The following is a 23,906-nucleotide window of genomic DNA, read 5'->3' as shown; positions in this document are numbered from 1 at the left end:
TTACAGGCATGAGCCACCGCGTTCAGCCAAAGCCACTGAATATTTCTAAACACACTTGAACTTGCTAGCAGTGTTTTAAACACAGACGGTCCAGGGAGTTCTCACTCCCTGCTGCCACATCTGCCCCTTTCCTGCTTGTCTCCCAAGAAGAGAGGCATAACTGGGACCCCGATGGGGCTCCCAGATTCCCAGGCTTGGCTACTTTGTAACATCTGGCTGATTCCACATACCCCTACTGGAGAGAAAAGCCCTGAAGTTTCATAATTCCACAGCAGAAACCTGACCTAAAATAGCAGCTAAGAAAGAGGGATTTGCAGGAAGCTGGGGGAGTCCCTGAATCCCTCATCCCAAACCAGTCTGTGCCTGCTAAAACTAAAACAGACTGAAAGATGGATTTGCTCTGAAACCCTCAGGGTTCCCCCAAGTTCCTGGTGCTCTTGAAGAATGAGCAGCGCACCTCTGCAGTCACATAGAGAAATGGAATCCCACAGTTCCAGGCCAGTTCTGGCACAACAGGGAGAGGAAAGTAGCTTCTGTCTCCCACAGTTACTCAGAGTCTTATGGAAACAGAAAGCCAGATAGAGCTTTTAAAACACAATGATATTCAAGCAGAAATTCCATAGCCAAAACACGTATGTGTCACCATGGAACCAACAGGCAAGGTGTCCATCCTGTTGAGGCGGGATCATTTATTGTGTATGTGTAGGAGCAGAGATCTTGAGGCCAAAGCCAAGTTCTTCATCCCCTAAGGCACCCGGTGGTGCCCACTCACATCACCCAGCCCTGTGCTTCCAGGCCGTCGTTACCGTGGGGAATAAATGGTGATAGTTTTTCAACAGTGTAATTAGACCAAATCAAATTCTAGTCTTCTAATGGCTATTAAATGCATCACAAATCCTTTATTGATTCTATTTAGAGAAAGAAATAAGTCCTGGCACAGGCTCCCTGTTGGGCAGACTGGCCAACCGCCGGATCTGCCTCACCCAGTAGATAGATGTGCCTTGTGTGGAGTTTGTGCACAGGGCCTGGCTGGATGTCCGGGACACTAAGGCAAAGGTGTTCTCGGGGAATTACTTGCACTGGGTCTCACTGATGTCTTCTCTTGATCCTCTAGGATCCGAACCACCAAAAGACAAGACCATCATCCTGGAGCAGCTGCGGAAGATCTCCCTACCTCTCTACAGCATCCTCTCTGCCCTCACCATCCTCGGGATGATCATGGCCAGTGCTTTTCTCTTCTTCAACATCAAGAACCGGAATCAGAAGTAAGCCACACTGGTCCTCCTCCGTGATACCACTTTCTGAATTGACAAGCCTGTGGACACAGTATAGGAGTGCCACATGACAGATTCCCCAGGGCCACAGCAGTCTGCAGGGCAGAGTTTCCCAAAGCGTTACTCAGTTGCTAGGATGTTGTAGGTGTTACATGTGTATGAGTAGGCGCATGCGAACACACACACAGAGGCAGGGCTGCTGGTAGTTGCACAGGAGTGTAGTCAGAGAAGTTTGAGGAAGTTAAATAAAATCGAAGGGTCCAAATCCATGGGCCTTCTCAGAGCTTTGGATGTACTCCTGTACTTTGTGGAGATCCAGGAGGAGAGATAGAGAAGACAGAATTCCCCAAACTTCTTTGCCCCTATCCCCTAGCATCGCTGGGAATCACCACTGAAGGAGGTCACAAAGTCCAGTGAAATGGATTTCCTTTGGTACAGTTCATTATGGCCAGGAAGCCCTCCCTTCCATCATCCCGTATGGCCCTCCAGATAACTCCTCATATCACAGAGAAGAGCCCTGAAGTTCAGGGATGGAATGCTGCTGTCCACTCATGGCAGACTGTCTCCCTGGTTTCTTGTCTTAATTTCTTTTCCCCACCACATGCCCTTAATTCTCCAGAGGAGAGAAGCTGACTGAGTTATTCTGGTCAGTCGTGGGTAGAACTGGCCGCCACTCCAGGCGGTGGTTTTCACCCAGTGTGTTTTGCTTCTTTGGTGTCCATAGCAAATCCCTTAACCCAGCCCCAAGCCTTTTGGTGGAATGAGCAGGGGTGCAGAGCGTGGGCCATCATGGGGACAGCCACCGTGACCACCTACATGGTTCCATGGCTCTGACGTGGTGCCCAGAAGCTACACTACATGAACTCGTGGGCTGTCAGGAGTAAGCCTGATTCTGAAGAAAACAGTTTTTTTGGTTTATGAGATTTTTAAATTTCTCCCTGCTTGCAAAGAAGGAATTTGGAGGCTCTAGACTTTTGTGTGTATGTGCTTGGTTTTTTAATTAATTAATTAATTAATTTTATTTATTTATTTTTAAGAGTCACAGTCTCACTATGCTGCCTAGGTTTTTCTCAAACTCCTGGCCTCAAGCGATCCTTCTGCCTCAGCCTCCCAAGTTGCTGGAATTAGAGGCATGAGCTACTGTGTCCAGGGTTATTTTGTTGTTGTTTGGCTTTTTTTGATAGCAGTTGCTTAGGTCAAACCTATTTCCTGAAAAACAGAAAAGAGTTTTCATCTCCTGTTATTTTATTTTACTTACAACAAATAGCACATCTACTGCCACAAAAAAAAAGTGAGGCAACATTTGCCCACTCCATAAAAACCTTAAATGCTGAGCATACCTCTTAGCACTTGGCACAGGCCTGGGCACATAGTCAGCTCTCAAAGTTAGATTGACACCCCAGATGCCTCGAGAAGTCCCATTAGGACAGCAAGTTGCCCCATCATAAGACTAAACTCATTGAATTCTTTAACTACCCCCTCTTGGCCTCCTAGGGGAAAGTTATCATGACTCTTTCAAAGAGGCTGGCATCCAGGTGAAGTTTTTGTTTTGTTTTGTTTTGTTTTGTTTTTTAACTGGCTTGGCTATTTTAAAATCTGCAGAAAGATAGAAAATAAATATTGCTATGGTTCCCAATCCCTCCCCCTACTTCTCTCTTCCTAAATCTGTCCTATAAGGCCCACCTCCTCCGGGAAGCCTGCCCCAACCCCCAGCTCTCCCCTCCCCTGACTGCTGTAGTAATAAGAATGGAGGCACCCAAGTAGTTGATGGTTTACAAAAGGACCTCCAGGGACCTAGCGTCATCTCAGCTTCACGTGTGTCCTAGTTAACAGGATCAGTTATCTTAATACAGGTGAGGAAATTCAGCCAGGCTAAGTGACTTGGCAAGGTGTCACTTTTATGGAGTGGCCAAGTCTAAGCCCTGGACCCCATGCTCCCAACTTGAAAGCCAGCGTGCCGTCCACAGAGGAAGAGCAGCAGGCTTCTTATTTCCCTCTCCCTTTGACATACTGCATGTTTAAAATGTGAAGGGTTAACAGAATTGCAGAATGTAAAGGAAAGTGTTGGGGAACAATTGGTTGTAATTACAGTCTGCAGAAGAGCCCCTCAACCACAGGGCGCCTGAAACCTGGAGCCCTTCTAAGCTGATTGTGCTGGGGGAGCCAGGTACCTACCAGCCCACCGATGACCCTGGCTTGCTGGGCAGCTGGGGGTCACCACGGGGTTCTGGGAGGAAATGACAGAGAAAGATGCAGAGTCTGGAAGTATAAAGAATGCTCCCTGCTCCCCACCGCAGCCTAGTGAAGACAAGGGTAGTGGGTGGGATGGGGACTCTGTCACCCGCTGACTGGAGAGGTAGTCCTGCCCATGTGTGTGGCTGTCTTTGTGCACGGAACAGTGTGAGCTTTCCTAAGCAGCCCTCAGACTCACAGTTAGGCCTCCCTGACACAGTTCACTCCAGGCTGGGGAGTGTGGTGTGGGACTTTCTCCTCACTATGGGGAACGTGGCTGAAGTTACATGTCACGTTCTCTAGATATGACAGGAGTTCTCAGCCCCAGTCAAAAAAAAAAAAAACCTGTCGACTTAATGCTTTTGTTTAAACTGAAAATTAATGGATGAAGAAGCTGATGTGACAGGCCGTCCCTGGGGAAGTAATGGGTGAACTTGACAAAGGAGGCAGGGAAATCAACAATTAGAAATGTATCGTTGTCTGAGGCCTTTTAGTGAAGGACAGACAGTCGGTGGGGAGAGGGGTAGAGGAAACAGAGCTTTTCGTTATTTCTCTGTAAGGGGAAGGTTCCAGGGTGAGCACCCGTGTGCTGGGGAAAATCTGACTAGAAATTTGGGCCTTCCTGCTGATGTGTCCCCTGGGGCCCCGTGGCACCTTTCCATTTCTCTCTCTCCCCTCTAGCCTGAGCAACAATATATATCTAGCAGGCATTTGGAAAATACCTGTTGAAGGAATAACTAAATTAACAGTTGTGTTAAATCTATTGTCTCTTTCTCTTGTCAGGCTGATAAAGATGTCGAGTCCATACATGAACAACCTTATCATCCTTGGAGGGATGCTCTCTTATGCGTCCATATTTCTCTTTGGCCTGGATGGATCCTTTGTCTCTGAAAAGACTTTTGAAACACTTTGCACCGTAAGTCATTCTGCATAAGCCAGCGGCATATGATAGAAAGTTTCCTTGGTGACCTCAGTCATCAAAAACACAGATGCAAACCCAGAAATACATGAAAATACGTGAACAGGCAGGAAACGACCCATTTAGTAGCTCTTCAACTCAACAGGGAAGAATGGTGTTGCTGTCAGGCCAGCATTGGGTATAAGTACTGCCTGTAAAGTTAAGATAATGGACTTCCAGCCTGGGCAACATGGTGAAACCTTGTCTCTACAAAAAATACAAAAAAATTAGCCAGGCATGCTGGTGTACACCTGTAGTCTCATCTTCTCAGGAGGCTGAGGAGGGAGGATTGCTTGAGCCCAAAGATCGAGGTTGCAGTGAGTTGTGATCTCGTCACTGTGATCCAGCCTGGGAAACAGAGAAAGACCCTGTCTCAAAAAATAAGATAATGGACTTACCAGGCCACCGTTAGAAGAGAGCCCACTGAGAAATGATAGAGTAACACAGAAAAGGAGGGAAAAAAGTTATCATCCAGGAAAGCATCAGCATCAAGGGTAAGAGTCAGGGTCAGGATCGTTTAAGAAGGAACAGATCCTCTCCTCTACCTCAAAAACCATCAAAGAATATGACGATAGATCTTTGTATGTCTGACTTTGAGTTATATGGTAAAAGCTATAATTGTTATTTTCTATTTAAGTGGTGTTTTCTTGAATAGTTTTTTCCTTATTCTTCCCCTAAGGAGCATTTTTAGACATTTTTTCCTAATGATTCCTCTTATGAAAGTTTAATACCAGAAATATAATGTATATCTGTTTGTGTACTTTATATATATATATATGGTTTATACATTAACAAGAGTAATGTTTCTTCACATTCAAGAACCAACAGTTGCCCCCAAGGGGGCTGTATCATCCCTGTGAGATATATATATATATTTAATGAAGTACAAAGCAGTGTAATTTATTTACTATATTTTAGAAAGATTATTTTTAAAGTTAATTAACATGTTAAAAATGTTAATGCCCAAAGAAATGCCTTTTAGGGTTTTTTTTTGTTTTTTGTTTTTTTGTTTTTTGTTTTGAGACGGAGTTTCGCTCTTGTCGCCCAGGCTGGAGTGCAATGGTGCGATCTGGGCTCCCTGCAACTTCTGCCTCCTGGGTTCAAAGGATTCTCCTGCCTCAGCCTCCCAAGTAGCTGGGATTATTGGCATCCACCACCATGCCTGGTTAATTTTGTATTTTTAATAGAGACGGGGTTTCTCCATGTTAATCAGGCTGGTCTCAAACTCCCGACCTCAGGTGATCGGCCTGCCTCAGCCTCCCTAGTAATTTTTTTAAAGGGGGTTATGTATTAGCAATCACTTAATCGTTGTATGGAACTAACTCTCAGTTGAAAATATCATGAACTTACTTTTTAAGAATAAAGTAACCAGTTGGGATTTATTTCTGGACATTGACTAAGATCTGTCCAAATGGGGCTAACCAGTTGGGTCTCTAGTCCCAGATGCAGTAATTCATCCAGTCCCCTGCCTGGAAGACCAGAGCTGGAGGGCATGGTCCAAAGATCCGTACTGAGTGGATTAATCCAAAAGCCACTCCTTTGTTGGTGCTGTTCTCTTTCAAGACATTGAGAGCACTGTGGGCCCTTTTTGGCAAAGCAGCCTTCTTTAGGCTGCATTTGTTGCTCACGAGCCTCAGTGTGGCCACTGCTGGATGATAAGGGCTGAAGGCTAGCAGTGAGGGATGCTTAAGTGAAGGACTCCTTAAATGTGCTGCAAGTCCCCACTCACACCCCAGACTTTGAGGACTGGATCTGGGCCAGTCGCTCTGCTCTGGCACAGCACATGGAGGGAAGCCCCCTGAGATCTTACAGTCTAGGGGATTTTGCTCCCCGGATTTCTGCAAATGATTAGACCGGACTGACTGTTACACACCATCAAGAAATCGTTCCTGTTACCAGTAACTGCAGTGTGAGCATGAGCTGTCTAGCCAGGGAGAGGTCTACAGATACACTTACTTTATCCTCAGTTGGGCAGTGCCTTGAGAAGTGTGTGGTCGAGTCCCCAGTAACTGAGGGGGTAGTGAGGTCACTGGTGTGCTCAGGCCCCTCTCCTTTCCTGGAGGGACCTCCATGGCCATCAAACCCCAGTGCTCCAGGGTCACTTGGTTCATTCTTCCCACTCAAGAGTTTTTCACTCCAAGCCTAGAACTGGCTCATTCCCACCAAAAGACCAAAAGAGTGTGGCCTTCCCATAATTCCCATTATTCTGCCCTTCTGGGAGTGAAGAAAGTGAATACAAAAGACGCAAGTCCCTGGCTTCACTGTGCCTGGAGTCAGCTTACAAAGAAGCTGAGATGCTCAAAAGTCCTTGTGGGTATGGTTCAGTGGGGTTGTTCTCTAAAGAATACGGCCTTCTGGGGCCAGGTGCAGTGGTTCACGCCTATAATCCCAGCACTTTGGGAGGCCAAGGCAGGCAGACTACCCAAGGCCAGGAGTTCAAGACCAACCTGACCAACATGGAGAAACTTTGTACTAAAAATACAAAATTAGCCAGGTGGGGTGGCGCATGCCTGTAATCCCAGCTACTCGGGAAGCTGAGGCAGGAGAATCGCTTGAACCCAGGAGGCGGGGGTTGCAGTGAGCCGAGATCATGCCATGGCACTCCAGCCTGGGCCACAAGAGCAAAACTCCATCTCAAAAAAAAAAAGAGTGTGGCCTTCTGGCATGAGAATGATGACCAAAGCACATGGAAGTCTTGCTAGTTTTAGTGGAAGTGTGAAGACCGCTGAGTCTCTGATATTCCTACATCAGCATGACTTTTATGCCCTGAGATGCCTAACAATTTCATGAGCATACAATTTATTTATGGTCAGCTTTCCTGGGCAATAGTGAAGCCTGAATAAAAGGTTGCTCCTGAGGGACCCTGATGAGGTTGAATGAGGAAAGTGAGGATTTCTCTCCTCCATCTGTGCTTAGGCTTCCTCCCCAAGTTTTAGGACACTATGATGATTACAGTAATGGAAATGGTACTGGGGCTGGGTGCAGTGGCTCATGCCTATAATCCTAGCTCTTTGGGAGGCTGAGGTGGGTAGATCACCTGAGGCCAGGAGTTCAAGACCAATCTGGCCAACATGGCAAACCCCGTCTCTACTTAAAAATACAAAAATTCACTGGACATGGTAGTGCACGCGTGTAGTCCCAGCTACTCGGGAGGCTGAAGCAGGAAAATCGTTTGAACCCAGGAGGCAGAGGTTGCAGTGAGTTGAGATTGCGCCACTGCACTCCAGCCTGGGCGACAGAGCAAGACTCCGTCTCAAAAAAAGAAAAAAAAAAAAAGATACTGGGGGCAAGTTTGGCAACTCCATTTTTTCAGTGGCATCCCTGAGAGGCGAAGGGCTTGCCTTGCTCCCCCAGCTGAGAACCAGTGGAGCAAAATCCTACCCTCATTCTGCCACGGCCCCAGTCCCTCCCAGGGGCCACTCTGCCCATCTCCTCGTCACTTGCTATTGGCCACCTGGGAATGCCTCCAGCAGGCCTGAGTTTCAGTCTTCACTACAGAGACTCCTGCAGCAGATATCAAGGGCTGCCCAGCCTTCAGAAACTCTCTCCTTCCCAGAAAGAAGTTCCTGACATCTCGCCTTGTTCACAAGCCAAAGGCTATGAAAGCACAGGTGCTTTCTCAAGTTTGACCTGAATTCGACAACCACGGGTTGGGGAGCAAAAACAGGGACATCCCCCACACCCAGGGCTTTTCTTTTTAATGAAGCCTGACATTCTATTCTGGCTCATTTGTGTGAGGGGAAGGTTGTACTGGGAAGCCGGGGAAGGCTGGTATGAATAAATCATAAAGCGCGTTACAAATCAGCATCGGCTCTGAAGATGAGGGCCCGAAAAGATGCTAGGGCCCAGTTCTCGCCGCCCCTGAGAATTAATTTATTTGCAGTCAAGGCTGTCTTAGAAGCTCTGTAAAGGGGAGTCCACACGCATGACTGTGGGGAAAAGGCATAGATTATCTACCCTGGATTGAATTGGGTCAGCACAGATGTGTACATGGGTTAGGGCTGGGGCCATTTATTTACTAATTCTCAATATTGCCCAGGAAGAGGAAGTGAAAGCCCTTGAATTTAGGGCCTAAGTACCAGTCCCCGGTGGGTACAGTTTGGATTGTATTCCACCTGCTATTCCAGGGTGGGCAGCTCCTGAATTTCACTTGGTGCCGTGGATTCTGTTCTTCGGACCTAGAAGGCTGCTCCCCGCAAACTCCCACCAAGCAGGGAGCTGCAAGGAGAAGTAAGCCCATATGTTGTAGTGATCACGGATCTTCCAACAACAGCCTGCATTCGACTGCCACCTCCTCCACTTACTAGCTCCTGACTGCAGCCAGTGACTTAACCTCAGTTTTCTCATCTGTAAAATGAGCGTAACAGTTTTCCCTCTGCAGGATTACAGTGTGGGTTAAACAAGACGATTCAGACAAGCCGCCTGGAACTCAGGGAGAGTGCTACATGGAGGGATGTAGGTGGAGGGACAGGCATCACAGCTTGTCACCTTGCATCCTCGCCACAGTGTAATTTCCTGGTGTCCCACACTGGGTTCTGTAAAGAACAGGGGACAAGGTAGACCATGAGGCCCGGTTCAGACATGGTGCAGCCAAAGTCACAGTTCTGTCTGCTCTGCTGCCATATACATGCTGCTTTTTTCTCCCTTTTAGATTTCAATGTAGCAGCCTAACACAGTGAGAAACCATGAACACCACCTCAGGCAGAAACCTATGGCAGTCACAAGATTAGGCCTCTCTAGGGGCTACACCTCTGCTCAGACAAGGGTGGGTGCGTGTGTGAAGTGAGTGCACACACATTCACACACACACACAGTGCTACTGCTAGAGACGCAGTTTCTCTTAGTTCCCATCCCCCACTCCCTCTGACCCTTTCCAGAATCTTCCCAGCCTGTCACTGCTGGTTTCTGCCAGTCTTGAGAGCAGCTCCAGCTATACCCCGTGCTGTCTCCCTGGACACTGTGTGGGTAGTGGAGTCACCATAGCAACGTGGCCCCTGTGGACATGGAGCTGTCTGCAAGGACGGTGTGGGCCAGAGCCCCAGTGCCGGGAGGAAGGGATGGACCCCCGCAGCTGAGCTGACCTGGCTCTGGGATCCCAGCCCCTGTCCGCCCAGACAAGGAGCCCAGCAGGTGGGGAAGAGAAAAAGCACTTGCCTTCCTTGTGGATCTGAGGCAGAAACCCCAGCTCGAGCGTGGGAGGAGCAAGAAGGGACTTTGTAGACAGGATGAGGAGGCTCCAGGTGGACCTTAGATCCCAGCGTGGGCCTCACACAGGGCTCTCAGAAGCATTCCTGGGCGTGCGTTAGTCAATAGCTTCCCGTTAACTCCCCGAGTCTGTGCCTTCAGCCCCTGCAATTCACCAAGGCCAGCTTTTAGCCGGGGGCAGCCTTTCCTTCATGACCACTTGAGAAGGCCAAGTTCACTGTCCCCACCTGAAGGAACAGAAAACTGAAGCCCTGTCACACACTGCTAGGCAGCAGGGAAGAAGTTTAAAACAAGCTCTGTTGGACCACAAAGGTGACTGAGATGTTTCATTAGAAAACAATAATATTCAGATTTTTTATTAGCTGGCTTTACCAGAAAAAAAAAAAAAAAAAGTCAACTAAGTTATTAGGGATGTGGTAACCACTTATCCCAGCCAATATTACCAAAATTTTTGTCTCAGATTCTTTTAAATTGAGATATAATCCACATACCATAAATTTTGCCCTTTTAATGTGTACAATTGAGTGGTTTTAGTCTATTTCATTTTTGATGCCTCTCCAGAGTATATTGGAGTAGCACCAAAGAGAGAGGTTCTGGTGTGGGACTGATTGTATTCAAATCCCAGCTGCACTACTTCCTAATGTGTGACTTTGTTTACCTTATTTAACATCTCTGAACCTTTGTTTCCTCTTCTGTAAAATGGGGATGATAGTAATAGGGTTGTGAGGATTAAATGAGATCATGTATGTAAAGCACCTAGTGCCTGCCACACAGTAAGACTTCATACATCTGAACCATTATCATTATATGTGAAGGAGTGATGGGACTGTCTGGATAATTGTGTTCACCTCTGGATACCATTAAGACAGATACTGATAAAGCAGAGTAAACATGGGATGAAGAGGGCTGGGAGGCCAGGCGCAGTGGCTCCTGCCTGTAATCCCAGCACTTTGGGAGACTGAGGTGGGTAGATCACGAGGTCAGGAGTTCAAGGCCAGCCTGGCCAATATAGTAAAATCCCATCTTTGCTAAAAATACAAAGATTAGCCGGCCATGGTGGCAGGTGCCTATAGTCCCAGCTACTCGGGAGGCTGAGGCAGGAGAATCACTTGAACCTGGGAAGCAGAGGTTGCAGTGAGCCAAATTGTGCCACTGTACTCCAGCCTGGGTGACAGAGGGAGACCCTGTCTAAAAAGAATAAAAAAGAAGAGGCTGGGAAAACCAGTTGATGCTGGCTGGTTTGGTGTGGGTACCCATGGCAACCTCTGGCTTTCTGTGGCCTTGCTCTACCAAAACTGGGGCGGGAACAGACTTGGGTCCTGCCTAAGTCAAAGCCAAACTGGTGGCTGCCTCTGCCACCTTGAGTGCCGAAAGGGGCTTTGGGGCAGGTAGCAAGGGAGGTAAGAATGACACAGACGGGACCTCTGAGGACGCTGCAGCCACTTAGTGGTTGGAATCTGACCTAAGAAGCCAGTTCGGCCCAGGGCTGCCCTGAGGGCCGCTCAGAAGAGCGTGGCTCAGCTTTAGCTCCTCCCAGCTGCCTCTACTTGCTGACCACCCCAACTCTTTTATCTAGTTTTCCACTAAAAAATATATGTATATTGTAAGCATGGCACTCAGTGAATTTTCACAAACTGAACTCAACTGTGAATCCAGGATCCATATCAAGGAGCAGGGCCTTACCAGCATCCCAGAGGCCCTCCCTGTCTCCTTCCACCTGGGGGTCCGAATGGAAAGCAGCAGGTCTAGAAGGGAGCCTGTACATCTATCCCACCCCTCCTCCCCCTGCCAAGGGTGGCCCCCATCCCAGCTCCTGCTTGCACAGACAGTGCTGTTCAGTGTGCACTGAGCCACCTGGGGGTCCGAATGGAAAGCAGCAGGTCTAGAAGGGGGCCTGTACATTCCTGACACACTCTCAGGGGATGCTGATGCCACATCCCCAGACCACACTTGGAAGAGCAGGGATAAGATTAGTACCTGACGCTTTATTTTTGTGTTTGTCTCTTGGAGACTGGTTGTGTAAAATAAATGGAAGCACCAGAAGCCTGGTCTCCTGGGGCCCAGCTGTGGGAGGGAAGGAGCTCCTGGGGTAGAAGACACCGAGTGTGGCCCCCACCCTCGAACCTTGGGAAGCAGGGTGGTTCTGTCACAGCTGGCAGGGGGGTTTTGAGTCCAGAAGCACGCCTTCAGCCCCTCCACCCTGCTCAGATGGGTGGCAGCTGGGCAGGGATGGGGCAGAAGAGGCCTAGACACTGGACTGGGGAGTGTGATGTCCTCTTCCTGCCCTCCTAGAGGTACTGGAATTTTCTAACTCTAACTAGAAAGGTAAAGGCTGCCTAGGAACACCACTTGGCCTCCCAGTAAATTCAAGTCTGGCAGGAATTAATGAAACATTTTTAGTGAAAAGGCCATAAATCTGTGGGGGGTTTTTTTGTTGTTGTTGCGTGGGGATTTCTTTTTGAGGCAGTTGAGAAGTAAAGCAATATAATAACGTGGGTTTGGGGCTGTTTCTGCAGGTGGGCTCTCATGGCTGGCCATGGTAATATGCTTTGTGATTTCAGAAGGCAGCAGGAAGGCTGGACCAGGAGATACCCACAGGGTTTAGTGGTGGCCTTGCCTGGCAGGTCCAGACCAGCTTGGGGAGAGGGCCCAGGGACTGGCTGTCACAGGGCCTGATTGGGCCAGCTGGAGTCCTGGATGGGGTGCAGATGCCCACTTGATGACAGTGGCCTCCCCACCCCCAACTGCCTTCCAGAGGAGGGGGCTGAGTGGGGAACCAGGGACTCCCCAGACTCCTGAGTCAATACATAGATGATGGTCTCCCTTCCAGACAGCCTACATGTGGGCCACTCCAACCTCTGGCTCTGCTCAGCACTCTTGTTCCCACAATTCATTCATTCACGTAATAACATTCCCAGGCACCTACTAGGCACAGATCATGGTCCTTGGGGAGCTGGCAGTGTAGATTGAAAACCTAAGTAAACAAACAGTTCCCATTTACTATGTTGTATACACTGGCAGAGACAGGCCTAGGGGAGTGGGTAAGGCCCAGAAGCAAGAGACAAATCAGGGAAGACTTAAAATAAGGGACCCCTCTGAGTGAGCTCCAGTTATTTCTGGAAGTCCTAAACAATACACCATACTTGCCCACAGAATTCTCAGCAGCTGCAATCACATGGTATGGTCACTCAGTCCTTCCTCTCTGACCCTGATGCCCACTCATCCATGTCTTCTGTCCACAGAGCTGCATGAAGGCACATAGCAGCCCCCTCCCCACCATGCCCCACCCCTGCCTGCCACCACCCATCTGAGAATGCTGCTCTTCTAAAACCTCCCCAACCTCCAGTCCTGAGGCACCTTCTGGGGTTGTGGGGGAACAGGAAGAAAGGCTCTTCCTCATTCTGCACTGTTCTGTGACCCAGGCCAAGGCTGCTAAGGGCAATGTGCACTTTCTGCACTACACAAGGGTGTTGGCATTAGGGGCAGGAGCTGAATTTTGGCCTGTGATCTGCTATTTGAGCCAAGTTCTCAGAGTCTGTTGGCTTCGAGGGCGTTGAGGAGTGGAGTCGTTCAGAAAGGGCCCAGAGGGGATGCCTTTCAGAAATTTCTCCTCCCAGAGGGGGAACCTCTCTCTGATTTGCCCCAAGGCTCCTAAGATGCCCCCTAGGCCCTGACTTGGGTTCCAAAGTGCTCCTGCAGGTCCCGAGTCACCTTTGCCCCCTGCACCATTCCCCCAGAAAGGCTCTGCTATACTCTAAACTCCAGAGAAGATTTTCTGTACAGGTCTTTCCCAAAAGACCCTGAGCAAGATGGGGTTTTTTGGAGCTGTTTCTAGAGGCTGCTCTTCAAAGTCTTATAACTTCAGGATGTGTCTGTCGCCCCTGCCCCAGAAGACAAGATGGGCCCTGGAGACCTCAGGCCTCTCACTGCTCCCACCTCATACCTCACAGTGGTCTGGGTCTTGCTTTGGGGCACTCTGGGAGTTTCTTCCCTCCTTCTCCCTATTGATCACCTGGAATGAGCAGTCAGAATGAAACAAAAGGCCCTTGAAGAAACTTCTGGACAGCAGGAGAGTGACTTGCCCCTGTGTCCAGTCAGCCACCAGAGCTTGCGCCTCCCTCTGACTTGTTGGCCTGAAGCCCACATGAATCTGTGGCAACGAGGAGACCCGGAGCACAGCGTCCCGTCTTCCCGTCCATCACCTGTCAGAGCAGGCCTGCCAGCAGAGGTTATGTGTCCATTTTCATGCTGATCCCCAGAAGGACATTGAAAGCCCTTCACCCGGCCAGGCATGCTTCGTGAAATCAATGGAGCAAGCGGCTGAGCAGAATTGTTCTGGGCATAGATGCTTCCTTCCATTTGGAGATGTGCTCTCATTTCTTTTTCCTTTTTCATAGCTGAGACAGAGATGGGCGCTGCCTGCCGAAAGTTTGTCTTCCCCCATGGATGTATTATGTTCAAGGCAGTTTGCAGAGCGTGCTGAGTACTTGATGGCTAAGGGGAGAAAAAGAAAGATGTTAAATCAGAAAAATAAACACATGTAAGACTTTAGGAGAAAAAGTGACGTAGCTGTTTGGTGTTGATGAATCAGTAGAGACTTATATTGGTGGTAACATATTGGAAAACAGAATCATTAGAACCCTTCAGACGAAACCTTCTAGTTTATTCGGCATCATAGAGCCACGTAGAAGGGAGACACCTGGATGTCATTAAATGAAACCTCCCTCAGTACAGGAAATGCCCCTGCAGCATTCTGATGGAGGCGGAGAAGTGGGGCGGAGGGCGGGGGGGGGTCTTCCAAGTTTGCTTGAATATGTGGAGTGATGGGGAGCTCACTACCTGCCAGATAGCATGTAGAAGGGACAGCTGAGGCCATGAGCTCAGCCTCTTTTGCTATCAAATGCTCCAGTTCTCTCTGTGGTCTTCCTTTATTTTGCTTACTTGGGCTCAACTTGCATATATGTGGTGACAAAGAGTTTACAACCTCCTAAACTGGCCCATCCAGCCTGATTGTCTCCTCTTGGCTCCAGAGATTTAAAGGTGGGCACAGCAGGCCCTGCCTCCCAGTAGTTTCATCTAGTGGGAGAGGCAGACAAGTGATCAGATAGATGTCATCTCTGTGTGACCAGCAGAGCAGAAACATGCTTGAAGGCAGAAGTCGTGAGGAGGAAGTGGTCAGGACCTCCCTGCAAGGTCTCAGTAGGCTTCTCAGAGGAAGTGGCTCATAAGCTTGGATTTCAGAGGATGCATGAGAAGTTGTGAAGAACATTGAACAAGGAATGGCATTTTGGTGGAGGAAACAGCACATGTCAGACCTGGCAGCATGAACCAGTGTGATGTGAGGGGAAAGACTGAGCAGTGCAGGATGGCTTGAGGAATATCAGAAGAGGTGGGGTGGAGGGGGCTGCACGCTGCCTGCTAAGAATTTGGAGTTGAACCTGAGGGCTCTGTGGGGCAGCAATGGGTTTAAATCCCAGAAGCTTAAGCTGGACTAACACTTAATACGGGGACTGACTGTGGAGCCCTGGCAGTAGGTGTCTGGTGATTGTAGGCAGGAACGCTCCCAAAGACAAGGTGGTTAGTCAGTTCTCTACACCAGACAGCAATGGGATGCAGCATTGAGAGTCTCCAAGACAACCCCCAAGTTCAATGATTCACTAGGACTCTCAGGGCTCAGCATGCAGTCATACTCGCAGCTATGACTTATTACACTGAAAGAACACACAGCAATATCAGCAAAGGAAAAGGCACATGGGGAGGCGAAGTCCAGGGGAAACCAGGTGCCAGCTTCTGATAGCCCTATCACGGCAGAGGTGCACAGGACACGCTTACTTCCCCCAGCAATGAGTAGCGACCACATATGTGAAATGCTGCCCAGGGAAGCACATTAGAGATGCCATGCTCAGGGATTTTACTTGGGGGATGGATATGTTGACACCGTCAGCCTACTACATAACAAAATTCCAGACTCGCAGAAGGAAGGCAGTGTTCAACATAAACCATGTTGTTTGCACAACCCATTTAGGCACAGTGAGCTGCTCTTATCATTGAGGAGATGGTGGGAACCATCCAGAATCCAAGCTCTCAGATACCAGCCAAGGACCAGCCTTCAAATCAGACCTTCCTAAAGACAACGGTATCAGGCCTGCTATGTTAACTCTTTTCTGCCCAGGCATCTTCAGCTATTCTTTGCTTTTAGTTTATGGCAACATATTGCAATTTCCAGATGCCAGGTTAAATTTATATTATTGAGTTTTGACGAACGACTAATTAGATGGTTGAGTCTTAATGAATTTAGCACTCACAAAATAGACAAGTGGCCTGGAAATGATTGTTTCAAAGAAAACATAAGTTAAAGCAAATATTAAGAATGCTTAGCACAGTAAGGCCGGATGCAATGGCTCTTTCCTATACTCCCAACACTTTGGGAGGCTGAGGCAAGAAGATCACTTGAGTTCATGAGTTCAAGGCCAGCCTGGGCAATATAGCAAGATTTTATCTGTACTAAAAAAAGTTAGCCAGGCATGGTGGTGCATGCCTGCAGTCCCAGCTACTCAGGAGACTGAGGTAGGAGGATTATTTGAGCTCCAGAGATGGAGGCTGCAGTGAGCTGTGATTGTACCACTGCACTCCAGCCTGAGTGACAGAGCGAAATCTCATCTCAAAAAAAAAAAAAAAAAAAAAATGCTTAGCACACTGGAGGGACACATCTCCTCAAAACAGATCTTTGTCAGCCACAGGATGAGGTAAAAATGATGATATTGCTTCATCTTTGTCCTTTTTAAAATGCCCATGGTCTGTATATGGTAATTTGTAAAATTAAACATGTTCAAGAGAACGTTATCAAACATGCTGTAGACTATTGGTCTTAACAGTCGTGTCCATAAATTAGCTTTACAAGTGTGTTGAGGTCCCCGGAGGGTGTTACAGGTTGGTCAGCTACCCCCACTGGGTGTGTCCTGGTCCTTTGACATCTGGCTCCTACGTGTAAATGAACCTGATTTGAGTTGAGGAGACTCCATCTGAGGAGGAGGCAGCAGCAGGATGTCGGGGAGAGATACCTGGACCAGGACGAAGCATCGAGTTCCAGGCTCAGCTCTGGAGCTGTGTGGCATGGTTAAGGGAAATATCTTAAATGCGCTGGGCCTCAGTTTCTTCACCTGTTAAGGGATTTCCTCACTTAACTGACACCTCCAAAAAATCACCTTGGTGTTTGTTGTTTTAGTTGTTGTTTGTTTTTATTATTATATACTTTGGCTCCGGCCTAATAATACTTGTTGAAGATGAACAAATGAACAATGAACAAACTAATGAATGAGTGACCCAGCAAACTAATGAACGAGTGAATGAATGAATGAATAAGATGAACTGTCAAGTCCCATGCATCTCTGACAGATGACAAACGTATTTTCTGGTCATTGAATATGCTCAGGTCTAAATTCTCTATCTTTGGCTCTTTCCCCCTCCCTGTTTTGTATACTTTTCTCATATCCTTTTATGATCATCTGGGTAATAATGTGGCCATTCTACATTGTTTCTAAAGCACTGTGGTTCATTTTTACCTGTCTGATTTCTCCTTGTTTGTGAAATTTAAAAAAAAAGAAAAAGAAAATAGAAGGCTCAGTGCCCACCTGTACCCTCGCAGCATTCACGCTTCACAGGCCCGTGTTTCCGAACAAGTGCTGTGATACTGTTGTCCTTCCCTTGATTTAGTGGGTCGGCCTTGCAGTCTAAAAATAGTTCCTATTTTTACAAATAAAATGGAAATGCAAAATGTTCTGTCTCTGAAAACCCGGAGAGTCAAGTTGCCGGAAAGGCAGGAGCAGAATGAATCCGTAAGGGGAATGGGCTGGGAACATTTCTTGGAAACTTCCTGCTTGTGCTGGTGGCAGCCAGCCCTGAACTAGAAGGGGCCTGGGGAAGCCAAGTAAAGCTGCTGTGCTCAGTTCCTCTGGATGCAGAGGGCCTGAGTTGTCTGCTGCAGCCTAGCTGCCTCTCTTTTCCCCTACCACATTCACCTTTCTGCCTTGTGTTCAGCCAAGGCAGGTTGGAGCCCTTCAAAGGAAACTAAGCTCAACAGAGCTGAGGGAAAGCAAAGACCCAAGCTCAGAGCTGCAGCTCATGGGGCACGTGGCTTTTCTGTCCCAGTGAGTGGGAGGCCCCAGAACTCAGTGGTGCACAGCCCAGGGCTGGACCATGATGTGGGGCCCCCACCTGGAGATGTGCAAGTCTCCTGAGTATTAGAGGGTGTCCAGTCTAAATGGTGAGGGTTGGGGGTTCTGGGAGTGATGCAGTACAGGTGAAGGTGGGCGTCCTGGAGGCCCCTAAAACCTAACAGGTGGTGGCCAGCCTGTTCCAGCCCTAAGGGATCCAAGTTGTAGGCTCATGTCAGGGCCGGCTGTTCCCATTAGCCACCAACCCAGGGCTAGGGGTCAGGGCACACCTTGGTCCTGAGGAATAGGTAAGAGCCAGACAGGGCCTCAGTCCTGAGCAGTGACCAAGGTCTAAGTGTGAGCTCAGTGGCCAGGCTGGCCTGTGCTGACTAACTGGCCTTCCAAAGTCACAATGGACAGTAGTAGCCACATGGCCTGACCATGTGGGGAGACGACTGGGCAACAGGAAGAAGGAAAGGAGGAGGGGAAGTGAAGGCCAGAGGGCTGGACCATCACCTTTTGGTGGTACCTCAGCTGTCTGTGGCTCTCTCTCTGCCTGGTTCTCTCTGGGCCCATCTAAGGGAGGATTTGAATCTTGCACTCCTGTGTGCCCAGTGCCCCGGGTCTGGTAGGTGACTGATAGAACTAAATGCCTATTGAATGGAAATTTGATTGAAAGATGCCAGTGAAACTCAACGATATGTAGAGGGGAGTATTTTTCCCCGTCGTGAAAAGTCCCCCTGCAGGGTGGTCTCATACCTGATGAAGTCCGTCTACCTAAGGAAGGTCAATGCCTCTGTTTTCTCATGGCTTCTAGGTCAGGACCTGGATTCTCACCGTGGGCTATACAACTGCTTTTGGGGCCATGTTTGCAAAGACCTGGAGAGTCCACGCCATCTTCAAAAATGTGAAAATGAAGAAGAAGGTAATCACTCTCCTTCTGTTTCAGGGTATTAGCAGTGTTCACTCAGCATTTGTCTAGCAAGTATATACTATATTCCAGGCACTGAGCTATTTGCTGGGGATCCAAGCTAAACACAATCCCTACCTCCTGCTACCTTCAGCCTACTGGGGAAATCGGACAGTTAACAAAGCATTTATAACACACGGTTATCAGGGCTGACTGGGGACATGTAGGGAGTGCTGGGGTACAAAACACTCAAGGGAGGCTTCATGGAGGAAGTGCCACCTATGCTGGGGCCTGGAGGGTGAGTGGAAGTTAGCCAAGCAAAGGGCATAGAGATGCTGGGGACCTTGTCAAAGGAACCATCCATGGCAGCCTGGGAATAGGAGGAGGGTGGTCAGGAGCTGAGAGAGGCTTGATGTGGCTGGGGCATAGAGCTCGTGGGGACAGGGGACAGGGAGAGGCTGGAAGGGAAGGCTGGAGCCACATTAAGGAATCTGCACTTTAACTTATGGGCAATAGGGAGCTCTTAAAAGAGAGGAGTGAAACAGGGCTGGTACTGGATTTAATGATTCTGTTTTCAAAGAGGCCCTTGTAGGACAGGAGCTCAGCCTTCACACCGTGGACTGCATTCGCCACCCGTGAGGTTTGGTATAGCCATGATGTTGCCGACCTTGACTCTTAGTCATAGAGAAACTTTGTCCACCACTGTCCTTTTTAACTCTTGCAGTGGTACTGGATCTCCCCTTTCTTCTGGATAAAATTTGTGGCAAGTCTTATGATTTTGAAGGTCCTCTGGTCAGTAACTATTATAATATGTAGAGTCTATCATTATATTCAAAACTTCAAAGAGTATTCATTGGCACAACTTCTCCCTCTCCCAGCTCAGGCCTGCAGCAGGCCGGCCAGCTGCCTTGGGAAAAGGGGTATAGGCTGGCTGCTTCTCTCTTTAGCCAGCCTCCATTCTTTCCCCATCATCCCATCCACCCAGGTGTCCAACCCCTCTGGAGCTGGAATTAGAAGTGGTAGAAGGGGCAGGAAATACCTTACTTGCTTGGAGCTGACATTGGGCTTACTGGGCCTGGTGAGGATTGCAGCGGGCCCTTTAGACTCCTGCGGTGCTTTTCTGGGTCCCTCATTACTGGGACTTTCTCTCCTGCCATGCTCTTGATGCAGATGAAATGCTCCCCCAATTGGCCATTTGTGGCTTCTTCCCCTGCTCCTGAGCATCCTTCAGTTCTCCACCCTGGGGTCACCTCACCCCTCCAGCTAATCCGGGACAGGGCCACACAAGCTCTTCCTCACCCACGGCCCACATCTGGGGCGCAGAAAGCACTCCTGCACGCTTTGCACCTACAAACCTAAGGACTGAAGGCTGATGTCACTGTAGCAGCTGCCTCTCTTCTGTTCCATCCTCAGAGCAGCTGGCCAGTCCATCATCCCCCATTAGATTTCTCAAGCAGGAGTCAGACACTAGTCCACAGGGTCCCCCAGGCTGCAGAGACTCCTATCAAACCACCCAGTGATCTCCTTTTCACTGGAAATCAAGGCCTCTTTCTTGATTTGAGGTCATGGAGGAAGCGTTCCCTCCCAGTCCACCCGTTTCTGTCACCAGGGGAGGGGTCTCATAGTACCGTGATACCTCTTACCAAAAAGCCTCTTCTCAATTCAGTCCCCCACCCATCACACCCTAGCCCCCTAGACACACTCTTCAAATCCTGATGTGGGCATCACCTGTTTACTGACACCTCCTCTGCAGATCCTCACTGTGGGCTCATCCCAGTGGAACATGGAGCCTGTTCCGGTTTTTCATCCGAGCCTGCATTTTGCTCCCTGGTTACCTGGCGCCAGTGGTGGACAGCAACCCAGCCCGAGCAGTGAGGCCAACAGGCAAAACAGAAGCCTGGAGTTCTAGTCTCTGCTCCGCTGCTGATCCGCCGTGTTCCTTAGACAAGGCTCTTAATCTTTCAGGACCTCTGTGTCCTCATCTGTAGAATGGGGATACATTGATATAGTATTGTCCCCTTAGCTGTGATTCTGTGGGCTCCTGCCTGGTGTCCTGGTGATACCTCTCCCTCCTCAGGCCCCCCACCCAGCTCTTCACTGCCAAGGTCCTTCTTCAGGACTGCAGCCCCCTGTCCTCTCCAGATGAGGTGGAGGTATATTCTGTTCTCTGCCCCCTGCTCCACACCCAAACCACCTTAGGAAATCCAAAGGCTGCATTTAGAGTGGAGAAAGAGCCTGCTCTGCCGCCCTGTCCCTGTGCTCACCTGGAGAGGCCCTGCGTCTCTGGGTCCCGGCAGCATTTATGACAACTCTCCATGAGATGAGAGGCCTGGCCACCCCAGTGTTTCTCAGCTCTGGCTGCACACTGCCGTCCCACAGGACCTTTTGAAAACTACAAGAAGTCATCCAGCCCAGGCCAGTTGAAACGAGGGCTCTGGAGCCGGAGCTGAGCATCAGTAGTGTTTCAGCTTTCCCTGCTGATGTTAATAGACTGCTGAAGTTGGGGAACTGTGGTCTCGGTCAGGGCTTCTGAGTGTGCTGGCCTGCAAGCTGTTAGAAATGCAAATTCCTGGGCCCCGCCCTGACCCTAATGAACCGGAATCCTTGGGAGGAGCCCGGGAGCCTGTGCTTTCCCCATCCCCGGCCAAAGCAAATCAAGGCTAGAGAGCCACTGGCCTAGGTGACTTCTGGCACCCCTCCTGCTCTGTGGCTCTGGTTTAAGAGCTGCTCTGCCATTGATGACAACTCTATCCTGGTTTGGAAGAAGCACAGTGTTGGTTCCTTTGTGCTAATATGTGATTCATCCCTATGGTCATCTGTGATAAGGAACCTGCCTTTATGCTCTCTAACGTGACTGCCAAGCAACAACACGCCAACTGTCTGGCAACAGTCGACAAAACATATCAGGGAAAATGGCAGGAGTTCAGTTGTCTGGAAGCTCCCTGTGGGGCAGTGATGCGGTGTCGTCACCAGAGGCCACGAGCTTTACTCACTTCCTCCTGCACTGCCTGAGCCAGGGCAAACTTGATCCCCCCCGAGGGTCTGGGCCAGCTCTGAGAGCTTGGGCTTGCAGTGGGTCCAGGCATCCAGGGAGGGGGCTTATCTGAGAGACAAGCCCCCCACCACACACACTTTTTTAACTTTTGTAACTTTCTTTACTTTTTTTTTTTTTAACTTTTTAAAACTTTTTTTCTACTTTTGTTTTTAAGGGTAATGATGTCAGAGACAGTGGGGTTTAAAACAGTCCCTTAAAGGGTATGAGGTTAGAGGACTAGAAGGTGACAGAGGTTGGACACCAAAGGATGGTAATTGTGTCACCAGGCATCTAGAGGAAGATGACTGTGATTGTGAGGAGGGCCTCAGGACCAGCGGGGGAAATGACATCAAGGGTGGTGAGGGTGACATCAGGAACAGAAAGGGAAATGAGAGCAATAAGGTTCATGCACAGAGGGGATCAAGGCCACCTCTACTGAGTTAATGACACTGAACTCTCCACTTAAAAATGGTTAGTTAGGGGCAACCCACTCGGGTCCCCTTCCACACTGTGGAAACTTTGTTCTTTTGCTCTTTGCAATAAATCTTGCTTCTGCTCAAAAAAAAAAAAAAAAAAAGGTTAGTTAAAATGGTAAAGTTTATGTGCATTTTACCACAATAAAAACAAAACTATAACAATAAAAACCAACTTGGTTATGTAAAAAACTGAAACTGTGAAGAAGAGCCCAATTTTGAACTACACCTGTTACAACCCTTTCAAAACAATCTGGTTCCCTGATTGAGTTTGTGGTTTGGGTAAGATATAAATTTCTCTTCTCTACCCTACCCTCCTATAATTTGGTTGGTAAATAATACTTAACCACAGCACCACAAACCGGTTCCTGGAATAACTAAAAAGCCCAGAGTGACCCCAAAGAGTTTCTCACACTGGAATAATGTACTTATCCAGCCTTCATCATTTTCACAACAAAATTAGTACCAAATCTTGTACTGAAAGCCTTTGGCAGTTCATATTGCTCATTTGTATTGTGCAACCATCATCACCATCCATCTCCAAACCTTTTCATCTTCCCAAACTGAAACTCCATACCCGTTCTACATTAACTACCTCTTCTCCCCACAGCCACGGCCACCACAATTCTTTCTATGAATTTGACTCCTCTAGGAACCTCATATAAGTTAAATCAAACATTATTTGTCCTTTGGTGACTGACTTATTTTGTTTCTTTTAAAGAAGTTTGGACTTTTTTTAGTGGCCCCCTTAATTTTTTTTTAACTGACATATATACTACATTTATATAAATTTGCAAATACGATCATATGCTTTTTTCAATGCAGTTTTTTATCCTTTTCTTCTTTGCATAGCTCCCACCCCTCCTCCCTCCATCCATGATGGCTTGCCCTCCCCAAACGTACATATACAAACTTCATCCCATATGCCCCATATGTCCATATTTTTGAAAGCATTGAAGGAAAAGAAGCCTATGAAAGGCTATTAAACACGTGGTGACTTAACGCTTCTAAATTTCATATTTTTGCAGCATGTTACTTTTTTCTAAAGACCAATTGTGAAATCTTTTTAAATTGAGAAGGTTTATTACAGTCTTTATTTTGCCTCATATTGGGACCAAATGGAAGCGTTGAGACGAGTAGAAATTTAGAGATGACACCTTCCGTTCTGGGGGAAGATGTTTTTTGAGGACAATGGAAGTTTACTACAAATATGACTGGATTCTGTTGCAGACAATAACATGAGTGGGAAAAGCATCTGAGGATAAACCCTCAGACTTTCATCTGGGCTCAACTTAAGGAAAATGCTGAGGGCTTTTAGTAGCTACCCTGAAGCATCCGCCATCTAAAGATGACTGGAGAGCTGAGCTCCAGGGTTACCATCCATGCTGTATTCCCCCTGAATGGTGTTCCCTGAAGAAATGAGTTGGCGCCAGTAGAAGGCCAGTCTGAATAGGTCAGAAAATCTTAAGTTTTTTGAAAAAATAAAGAAATGCCCTTTTCTCTTAACCAAGCATAGCCAAGTTTTTCTGCAAAGAGCCAAAATAGTCAATAGGTAAGAATTTGCAGGCTCTTCTGTCACAGTTGCAGCTACTCAACTTTGCTTGTATAGAATGAAAGCAACCATAGACAAATACGCAAATGACATTCATTTAAATGAGTATGGTAAA

At 48.2% G+C, this 23,906-nt stretch overlaps 1 protein-coding gene across 1 annotated transcript in view; it reads left to right on the top strand.

Moving 5' to 3' along the window:
• GABBR2 (gamma-aminobutyric acid (GABA) B receptor, 2) overlaps positions 1–23,906 on the top strand; it is a 424,424-nt gene that overhangs the window by 322,952 nt on the left and 77,566 nt on the right. Inside the window, exons 10-12 of the mRNA XM_011939489.1 lie at positions 1,115–1,265; positions 4,290–4,422; positions 18,640–18,747. Of these exons, the coding sequence (XP_011794879.1) occupies positions 1,115–1,265; positions 4,290–4,422; positions 18,640–18,747 (392 nt within the window). The remainder of the gene's footprint in view (positions 1–1,114; positions 1,266–4,289; positions 4,423–18,639; positions 18,748–23,906) is intronic.

Source organism: Colobus angolensis, unplaced genomic scaffold, assembly GCF_000951035.1.
Source record: "Colobus angolensis palliatus isolate OR3802 unplaced genomic scaffold, Cang.pa_1.0 Scaffold181, whole genome shotgun sequence".
NCBI lineage: Eukaryota > Metazoa > Chordata > Mammalia > Primates > Cercopithecidae > Colobus > Colobus angolensis.
Note: the sequence above shows the minus strand (reverse complement) of the source record. Positions and strands in the feature narration are given on the sequence as shown.